The sequence below is a fragment of the Phlebotomus papatasi genome, chromosome 1, assembly GCF_024763615.1.
Source record: "Phlebotomus papatasi isolate M1 chromosome 1, Ppap_2.1, whole genome shotgun sequence".
NCBI lineage: Eukaryota > Metazoa > Arthropoda > Insecta > Diptera > Psychodidae > Phlebotomus > Phlebotomus papatasi.
This window is the reverse complement of record NC_077222.1, coordinates 37,720,854-37,731,343: the sequence shown is the minus strand read 5'-3', so window position 1 is coordinate 37,731,343 and position 10,490 is coordinate 37,720,854. Positions and strand designations below refer to the sequence as shown.

The window sequence follows — 10,490 nt, the reverse complement described above, 5'->3', positions numbered from 1 at the left end:
TTCTTAAGTGCGGAAAACAATTCATTAAATTCAATAATAGTTTTTGAAGATACTTCATTTGAATTGACTCGCAAACTGAATTTCCATTCAAAGAATCACTGCTGCTATAATTTAAATCCGGCTTATCGCTAGTTTTCATTTGTTTTCTACGAAGACCTTCTTTCAATTGGACCTCATAGGCTCTCACCTCCGAAAACATAATCCTTGTCACGTACGCATTCAATTGAAGCGAGAAAATGTGCGATCTCAAGTCGATCATTAGCAGAAGAGTGAGAGATAAAAAGATGTGTAGTGCTTGAACGCACTTGAACCTCATTACATTGCAGTTGTACAATTAATTTTTCTAGCTAAAAATAACACATGTAACACTCTTGGTTGAAAAATCTTCACACAATTTTAAACATCTCTCGCATAGATCGCACAACTCGGGGGCGATCGCGGTGAAATGCAAATGAAATACCATTACAAAAAAAAATTCTATAACAAAAGTGTGAACAAGTCAGTAAGAGAAATATAATAAAACAGTTAAAGTGTCATTCTCGATATTATTTTCCAATCACTCGTCTTCTGGCCATGAAATAGTTTTTCACTCGGAGGATGAAGTTTGAATTGAATGCATAAAAACCCAATGAAAAAGCTCGGGCTTCTTTTTACACAATATCGAAGAAAAAATTAGTCACACTCAATTTAATTGCTTCTGAGCATAGTGATTCATGCGATTTTTCACCAATTTCTACTCTCCCAATTTAATTATCTATTGCATCATTTGACTTTGGTTGAACTTTCACCTACGATGGTTACAGTCAATTGTTATTTTGGTTTTTTTTTTACCGACTCCACGAAGCTGGCAAAAAAATGCTTGACATAGGATTAAAAGTTACACACAAAATCAGAACAAAGTTAAACGATTAAAAATAAATCTACGAACACGTTTTACACTGCTGGCATTAGTATTTGTGCCAATAAACGATTAAGCACTAAACATATTGAATTAAACATTTAATTTTATATTTTTTTTAGTTCTATTGCAGCCTGTAAGCGGTCAAAAAGCTTTGAATATTTTGAATGTTTAAAACACAAACTAATCAAAAGAAGATAATGTTAAGGGCAACTCAAAAAAAATATTATTTTTTACAGGCTCTACCAACTCTACCATATAGTATTTGAGGGAATTAGTAATCTAATCAGACATTCTCATAGGAAATTCACTGCTCTACGACTTTGGTAAAGTAGAGAAAAGCGCGCTTGCTACCTTCAGACGACTCAAGCTACGAACATTGTTTTTTGAATATGTTATTAATTAATTTGACAAGTTCTAATATTACATTTAAATAGCTATTCCCAGGCCCCAATTTTTTGAAAAGAGCCATAAGTCAAACCCATTAAGAACATAGAAAAAAAACAGAGTTGTCCGAAGCTTAAGTCGTCCGAAAGTATCGCACTTCCCCTACATTTCCCTTTATCTCGACAGAAAAAAAATACTTTTGAGCTAATTTTTAAAACTTGTTCTTGTGTAGATTTTCTAATATTTGATTAATATAAAAAAATAAAGTTTTTTATTTCTTCGTAGTCAATAATTTAACGATATTCGCGCTGCTTTTAAAATCCTAAACTTCGAAAAGCGAACCTAGGATAAAGTGTTACATTAAAACAATTTTTTTTATTTTTAATGATATAATAGAAGACCTGTGAAATTGAAAGAAATAACCAGTTGAATAATTTTACAGGAAATTTAATCTTCTACAACTTTGTTAATGACTAGTTTTATATCATAACCTTAATGTAAACTGGCAATGTGAATTTACTAGTCATTTTTTGAAAGCTTTTCTTGAAACTAAAAACTACTCGGCTGGTTTGAACAGATAAAAAATGATGAATTGGCGACAAAATGTTACCAAGTAAATGTAGTTCAATGAAGGTTTTTGACATTTAAAAATAATAATAAAATTTTGGTCAGTAAGTAATCTGAATTTTTAGAAAAACTATTTTATTTTATACAAGTATCTAAGTTTTCCTAAACTTTTACATAATAATCTGACTTCTTTTAATTTATTTATTAGTGATCAAGTAAGTAAAGAAAACTCTTGCAAAGTTTAAAATTGATATTTTAAAACGAGAGCTTTAAATATCAATACTTTGTTCTTTATCCCTTGCGGTGTCCATTGAAACTTTAAAATTTTTAGGAAGATCGTGAAACTTATCACATGATCTCTTCTTCTCTTCAGAAATAGGAGAAAGTGGGGTACCTTTAAATTGGAGCAGCTTTGAATTTGGGCTTATTTCTCCTACTTTTAAATAGAATTAAGCCTTATCATAATATGTAAGTTTTGAAATTAATTTGTCGAGCTAAATTATATAATGATAAAGCCCAGGTTTATTTAAAATTAGGAGAAAAAGGTCCAATTTTAAAGCGGCCCCAATTCAAAAGTGCCCCACTTCACCACACCCAATTTTCACCACATTTTGCCTCAAGTTCCGCTAGTATTCAGAATTGTTTTAGTGATCAACTGCAAATACTAACATTGTTGAATAGTGTAGTGCTAAATTAAGCCATTAGAAATATTCCTCATTGACTGAATTAAATTTATTAAAAAGCTATCATGAATTTAAACACGAAATCATATTATCAAAATTTTTTTCCCAAAAAAAGAAAATGATTAAATGTCGTTTAATTTAAAAAACTAATCTAAAACTATATAATACGACATCAAAGATTATTTAAAAAACAATGAATAAGTATAAGTGAATCCATCTTAAAAATTACATCAGTTCAAATAGGCATTGTATAAATGAGCAGTAAAAAGTTAAAATTGAGCAGTAACAAAAAAATTTAAAACAGTGATATTATCGTCTAAATTTTGGCAAAGGGAAAATAAAGGGCTTTTCATTCTATCTGCAACAATTTTAAATGTTAAATATATAAATTAGACCCATTTATGTAAAGATTTAATTTTTTTACTGACCATTATTAGATATTTTACTGCTCATTTTTAATTTTTTACTGCCCATTTTGATTTTTTTTACTGCTCGTTTGTTTTTTGCCGTTCAAATATAAGCCGTCTATAAATTTTTCAAGGAAGAAAAGAAACATCATTAAGGATTTTTTCGTAATTTATTATTTACTTCTATCAGATTTTTATGATATGAAATCGAATAAATTATGTTATCACAATTTTCTGTCTCTAGAAATCTTTAGGACCGAAAGTCCTAAAGACACCAATAAGATTGGAAAACAACTTTTGAAATAGCAATATATTGGAATTTATTCATCTGAAAATTACAAATAAATATACATAATCTCAATCTAAAAGTAAACTTTATGACCTTACCTAATCTAAAGTGTTATATTTACAAAACATGAAATTGGAAAAAGTGTCAAATAGTCTCAGTATCCTCAGTATCGTCCCACAAATCAGCAAATTATGTTTGTTTTGCTAAAGATAAAAATCTGCATATTTACATTTTACACGTGAGTTACCAAAATAAGAGGTAATGCTAGCCTATGGCAATAAAACGATTTTACAACCACCTTTTCCCAAATCATAAATGTTTGTTGAGTTATTTCCTGATAAAATTGTTTTACTTTACTTTGCATATTGCGTGATAATTTTGAGGAAATATGGGTTTTGGAAGAAGTACACATGAACTAGAATTTGGAAGCTGAGATAAGATTACGCTGAATTTGTTCTAAACTTGTTAAATATCCGTGCAATCTATTTGATGTAGAACCATTTCTTAAACTTGACATTGATAGGTGGAAAGTTTCTAAGCAAACAAAGATATTTTCACTCTCTATTGATGGGGGGTGTAAATTAAAATTAGCTGAAAACCTATAACGATTTAAGCCAATATTTTGCATAAGAAAATCAAATGGAAGATTCTTAGATAAACATAACACGTCAATTAAATTGTTAGCGTAATACGTAAATAAAGGCGATTTTTGGCAATATTTGCCAAAACAGAATTTTGCGTGAAATTTGCCAAAAGAAAAGTATACATAGTATAGGATCGTAGAATTGTTTATTGCAGTGTGCCGTATCATGTTCTTTTTATGTAAGCATAACAGAAAAACGTACACACGGACTTCAGGACGCAATTAACCTACATTTCTGAATTTTGTTAAATTTCCGCGATTTAGCAGCGCGCCTCATAAACAATTCTTAAAACATATTGATGGTTATTTAGAGCCAAAATACCATTTTTTCACACTTCCTCGCTGTCGTCGTGAGTATATGTTTGCCTGTTCTATCTTACTACAGCAAAAGCCGGTCACGCGTGGTCTAGATCTCTAAATGTGGAGACACATGGGGCAATTGGGAAGCGTGCATCGCGGCGCTAAGTTCGGTAAGTGAACTGGTATGCCCGAGATTGGGAACAGCCACTTTGGATAAGCTATCAGAGGCGCATAGTGTGGCTGAGGTGGAAGTGTTGGTGGTGGAGTTTGCTGGTGCTGTACACTCGAAGACGGAATCTGAGATGACGATGACGGTAAAGAGGGCTGAAATTCACAACAGTATGAAGAAACTAAGTGGATAATTCAATATTTAAGCACTTTTACCTGATTCGGTGTTGTTGTTGGGGGCTTAAATGCACTAGGAACAGATGATCCACATTGCTCAATTGCTTTCAGGAGATCAAGGTCACATCTCTTAAGGACTAGCTCCAGTACTGATCTTTTGCGGTGTGGAAATAGTTGGGCTAACATATCAATAGCCGTTTGAGATACCGATCCGCTAACCGGATTTGGAATAGGAGATGCTGAAATTTTAAGGAGTTTCAATTCTGTGTCCTGTATTTTAATTTATTCTATTTTTTTAACAAAAAATATAAAAAATTGAATGAACGTAAAAATAAGAAACAGGAACTTGGGTAATTAAAAATCACAAACTGCAATTTTAAAAAAATTATGAATACATTTTGAAATGGAATAAACATTTGTTTCAGTAGGGAAAAGTGCCCATGCTTGATACCATTGGAAGCTTCGTAATGACTAAATTATCTATGTTTCGCAATATTATATGTGACTCATCGGAACCATATTTTAAAAACTATGGGAAAGTGGCCGGTTTTTAAAATATATTGCGGAGTCATGTTTATTGAGAAACATAGGAAAAATTTAGTCATTACGAAGCTTACATGGCATCAAGCATGGGCACTTTTCCCTATTTTAATAAATATTTGGTAAAATTCAGTCTGTACAAGATTTATAAGATAATTGCACTTATAACACGGATAAACAAAACTTATTTAAATTTATTTTAATACCGTAGATGCGGGAGACTTTGCACCCAGTGGCGGCTATAAGGCGTAGCAAAGAGGCAACGCTAACGGGGTCTCTACCCCGAGGGGCCCTCTGAACAGCACTTTTAAATATTTTATACGTTTTTTTTTAAGTCATAAAGAACTTAGTTTTATCTATCCGGCCCTTTTAATATTGTAGGTTTTAAATTTTGAATTTGCTATTCAATTCTAATTAAACATTAAACAAGAGCCAACAAGAGCCAACAAGAGCCTAGTGAAAAAGGGACATGGAGGAACAGGGGCCGTTGCTCCACTTACACGACATTAAAAAAAAACTCAAAAAGTATAAAATCAAAAATAATTCAAGAACATTGAGATTTAGCACACCTTAAAGAAATTTCACACATTTTACTGTTTTGAAATATATTTTGTTAGTACTTCTGAGCTTTCTAAAAAGCGTAAAATTATTTAATTTAGATTAAAAATCGATTAAAGACAAAAATTGATCAAATAGATTAAAAGACTTATGCAAAAACCGAATTTTCAAAATTTTCAAAATGGGCTTTTAAGAGAATTTTATTATTTATGTTATCTTACAAGAAGTTTGGGGTCATAAAGAGCATTTTCCATTCTAATTTTGATTAAAATATCGGCATATTCTTTAAAAAAGAAAAGTCTTCTCGGTGCTTTTAGCAAGTTTTCAGCTAACAAAATCCGCCGAGAAATTAAATTTAAATTCAATATTAAATTCAAAATACATAAAAAAAACAACATTTCTCGTCTTTATTGGAATTTTCACCCAAGAAAAGCATAATTTGGAAATGTTTTAGACTTTTCGTAATTTTTTTGTGGAAGTGTTCTGGTCTTCGCAAATAATTTGAGATTATATAAAACGATATAATGGTTTTATTATGAATTTTGAAATAGAAAGCGTGTTTGAAATCTTCCTAAGGGAGTTTCAAAACGTAAAAATTGAAGCTGCTTTTAATTGCAATTCCCTAAAACCAGGGACATGACATTTCCTATGTTTCTAGCGTGCCAAAAAACCTTTTGGGTCTATTAGTTGTTTTCTGTCAGTGTAGAATGAATTAGTAAAAAATATTAATACAAAATAATAGCTAACTTGATATTAAATAGGCAACCGAAAACTATAAATTGGCATCGTACATAGTTTTGGAGATATATTATGAAATGTGTACGAAAACAGGAAAAAATTTATACTAAAACTGGTCGCATATTTCAGAGCTAATGTCACCCCCTGCCTAAAACAAAAAAAAAAAACTAATATTTGCTTTTCAAAAACTATTTGAAGACTGTTTGTGAGCAATTTGAATTGAACCACTTAAATAAAATCATCAAAATCGGATTAAAATAAAATTTATGTCGATAGAGAGTCTGAACGTTTTTTTTTTTTTGGTTTAAGAATATCGTTTTCAATTCAAACATTATTCTCAAAATATTCAAATGCAATTTCCTGTAATAAAAAGCTACTCAGATCCATGAGAACATTTTTGTACCCCTTTTTCTAAATCCGTCAAAATTGGCGCAGAAATAGAAAAACAGAATTTCCTTGAAAAAGAATTTCTAAGTGGATTTTCATTTTTCCTAAAGGTGCTATTAAGGATTTGTTGATTTTTAAATAAGCTCAAATTAATGAAAATTGGACTTATTTTTGAAAATGTTCGAGGAATCTCTTTGCGTTCGATACACGGAATAATCCTCTAATGTGGCTACTCCTTTTCCTAAAAGCCTAGCTACACCCTTGACACTAAATAGAGCCTCTTATTAATCTTAAATGATGGGGCCCCCTTAAACATTTTGCTGACTGGGTCTTTCCTCCTGTATCCACCATTGTTTGCACCCCTATTTTTCGTAAAGTTTTCTTTAATTTTAGCACTTAAGGTTGAACTATACACTCTTTTTAGCTGTTTTCATATAATTTCTTTTCTTTTTTTTCTTCCTAAAGTTTACTACAGTTTACTACTTTTTCAGAAGAAGACAACCCTCTAGTCATGGACCTCTCGACATTTCATTTTTCCATACGTTTTTGCATAGAAGCACTGAAGACTATTGGCAAGTTTTTTCCTAAAGAATATTAACTTATCAGTCTAATATATTTCGAAATTGTGCCTTAAAAGCTATCTAAAAATACATAATTCATAATGCTCGCCGAAATAATACAAGAACTACGAGGAAATTTATTTAAGTCGCGGTGCAATATCTGCAAAATTTTTATAAGGAAAAGTGAAAAATATACGAAGGTCAAGGAGATGAACTCCCTCCGGATGCGTCAGGGGGTGCAATCCTTTCAGGACAGGAAAACACACAATTCTTTGCCAAAGCTTTCGACGCTTCAACGCGTCTTCCTCAGTAGTGGTCAAATCTGTGATTTGTCTCTGAAATTTTGTCCGCACTGTCTGTTTACTACTCCAAATGAGGATTTACAGGGAAAATTGGGAATTCGTCGCGGGTACTCAAGACTGTTGAACAGAAAACAGTTGGCCTCATATCAATGTCCAATAAGGAGTACCCGCGACGAATTCCCAATTTTCCCTGTAAATCCTCATTTGGAGTAGTAAACAGACAGTGCGGACAAAATTTCGCGTTGAAGCGTCGAAAGCTTTGGCAAAGAATTGTGTGTTTTCCTGTCCTGAAAGGATTGCACCCCCTGACGCATCCGGAGGGAGTTCATCTCCTTGACCTTCGTATATGAATTGCCGTCAGTAATCTACCGAAAAGTGAAAAATATCTTCACTTTTTATTAGACTTGATCGGCCCCTGCTCTAGTAAATTATGAATATTGTTCATTATCATCACTTAAATGGCTTAAATAACAATGTCTTTTTACTATCTGGAGTGATTTGAGAAAAACTGGATTCTTTTCTCGATTCCATATTTTAGTATCAGTTGAGCTCATCTTATGCCTTGTAAAATCTGCACAATTCAATTAATTTATTTGTTTTGTAGACACTTCTTGAAAATAATTTCACCGATAGTAAATTTTGAAATTTCTGGAAAAATTGCATTTGTACGGCAGATTTTATCCACGCAAAGAAACTTCAATTGCCATAAAGTGTTTCATTCATTGCATCATTTGATCATAATTCACTAAAAATTATCGGCTAAAAACTATCGGTTTAGGTCTTGTTATAATTAAATCGGATTTATGAAAATTCTCAACCTCAATTAAGACAAACAAGATTTTGAAAATTATTGTCTATCCGATATCCTTTGATATTGAAAGTACTAAGGGCATTATCATAATAACGGTAAAGACGTGTTTTCGACATATTTCAAAAACTATCTCATTAGGATTAAATGATATGAAAACATCTTAATGAGGACTCCTCCGAAGACTTTAAATCACCATCTCAAACCGTTTAGCCTCTCCGTTGAGTCAGAGGCAGAAGAAAAGACAAATAATGTAATGTGGGGGAAGTTTTCAGGCTACGCACACACTCTGTTCTCTGGTTTCGATCACTTCATATATTTCCCATATTGCTTTAATGAATCTGACCTTAACCCTTTAAGGACGAGAAGGTCAAAAATCAGGGGTCCGAAAAAATCGCTTTTTCTGACTTTTTAGAGCAAAACATAACTTTAGAAGATCGTAGGAAAAATTTCATTTTTGGGTACCCGGTGACCCAATCGTCCTTAAAGGGTTAAGGCAATATGGGCAATATATTTTGATCATTTTGATAGCCAATCTTAAGTCATGCATATCTCTTGGGAAAAATTGGTCAGGTTCATTAAAGGAAGATGGGAAAAAATGAAACGTTTAGAGCCCGAATAAGTGCGAGCCCTGAAACCTTCTCCACAAATTCAAACAACAAATTTAAAGCTTCTTCTTCTTCTTCTTCTTCTTCTTCTTCTTCTTCTTCTACTTTAATTAGGCAAATCCTGTTTTTCCCACAGTAGGGCTACGGATTGTTTATCGTCGATTGAGTGTACCCATGCCAACTTCAAATTTAAAGCATGATGATCATAAATATCCATTATTCACTACCATTCACTGATATTTCCCAGTATATTTCAATTTCAAATAAATTTCCAAAGCGATAATAGGTCCTCCTGAACTTACTATTGGATTTTGCTGGAGATTCTTCAACTTTGGTAGATGCTACTGCATCTTTTGTTAGTGGAGTCATTCTTGGTTCTGTTACATTCATCCCAAATATCTTTCCCGGTGGTAAACTGTCGAGTGATGTGCCAGATTCATTTGATGCCAGGCGCAGAGCGATGGCATCCTCAACTGCCTGCTGACGCTTCAGGGCAACCTGAAAAATTACCGAGGAAATAGAACCCCATTAATATTCTTGGTGCAATTTCTTGCCCATAAGCTCACCGGAAGAATACTAAGACAAACACCAAAAGATTCCCTCGAGGATATGTTTATTTTATCAATTTAGCGTTTGTCGGAGGACAATGGAATTGTGGAGGGATGAAAAGGGGTGAGAGAAAGTTAAGAAAATGTGTGCCACAAGATAGTGGTGACTCTTGTTTGTACATCATGAGGCGTAATGGAAAAATATCATGAAAAGTGATTTGAGGGGTATCAAATGAAATTGTGCAGAGGGGACCGAACGCGATGAATTGATAAATTCGATTAGGATCTTATTTCATGAGTCAACAAGCATATCTTCTATGCTTCGAGATTCTTTGATTACTTTTGCAAACAGAAATCTCAAAAAAAGGATGTAAGAATTTATGTTTGAAAAAATTCAAACCTGAGCTGCCATTATCCTCTGTCTTTCGTGAATTAATTCACACTTGGCACATCGACAACTTCGGTAGGTGCATTGTTTCTTGTGACCTCGCAAACCCGAAATGACCCCGTGATTCCGGCAACGCGCACATTTTGGCACTCGCGGGTTTAGTAATTTGGCATTCTTGCTACTCGACATCACTCGGTCAGAGCTGCTGGAGGACTTTTCCGCACAAAATCTTCACTTGAGACACAACTGGCAACTAAATGAGTCAAGCCATCCTTGGGAGCATCTCTTGGCCACAGATGGATGTTGGAGAAAGATACACGTACAAGTCCGTTACACAAATCAAATGGATTCTGTGGTGAAGATGCTGGCAACAATCGAGGATCATCCTAATGGATTTCCCCTTGTGCGCAGTGAATTTTCCTCCAGGGCGTGGCTAGAAAATATCCACAGTGCGTTGAAGCACTCATCGTCCAATCCCCGCCATAGATTCCCTTATCTCTGGGCCACAGTCACAAAATTCAGATACCAAATTGT

The 10,490-nt window shown here is 33.3% G+C and overlaps 1 protein-coding gene across 1 annotated transcript; it reads right to left on the bottom strand.

Moving 5' to 3' along the window:
- Positions 1-4,158: 4,158 nt before the first annotated feature.
- On the bottom strand, positions 4,159-10,157 carry LOC129799036 (doublesex- and mab-3-related transcription factor dmd-4). The gene is made up of 4 exons (XM_055842634.1): positions 9,969-10,157; positions 9,323-9,518; positions 4,553-4,758; positions 4,159-4,450 (listed from the first exon to the last, which is right to left on the bottom strand). Exons 1-4 carry the CDS (start codon positions 10,143-10,145, stop codon positions 4,289-4,291), a joined length of 741 nt encoding a protein of 246 aa, XP_055698609.1. The 5' UTR covers positions 10,146-10,157; the 3' UTR covers positions 4,159-4,288.
- Positions 10,158-10,490: the final 333 nt, after the last annotated feature.

Bases quoted from the DNA above. Each gene is read 5' to 3' on its own strand.
- LOC129799036 (XM_055842634.1), bottom strand. From the start codon at position 10,145: ATGTCGAGTAGCAAGAATGCCAAATTACTAAACCCGCGAGTGCCAAAA. The intron at 9,519-9,968 runs GTTTGAATTTTT...GTAATTTTTCAG, and splicing joins AGAGGATAATGGCAGCTCAG to GTTGCCCTGAAGCGTCAGCA. The intron at 4,759-9,322 runs GTAAGTTCAGGA...TTAAAATTTCAG, and splicing joins ATCTCCAGCAAAATCCAATA to CATCTCCTATTCCAAATCCG.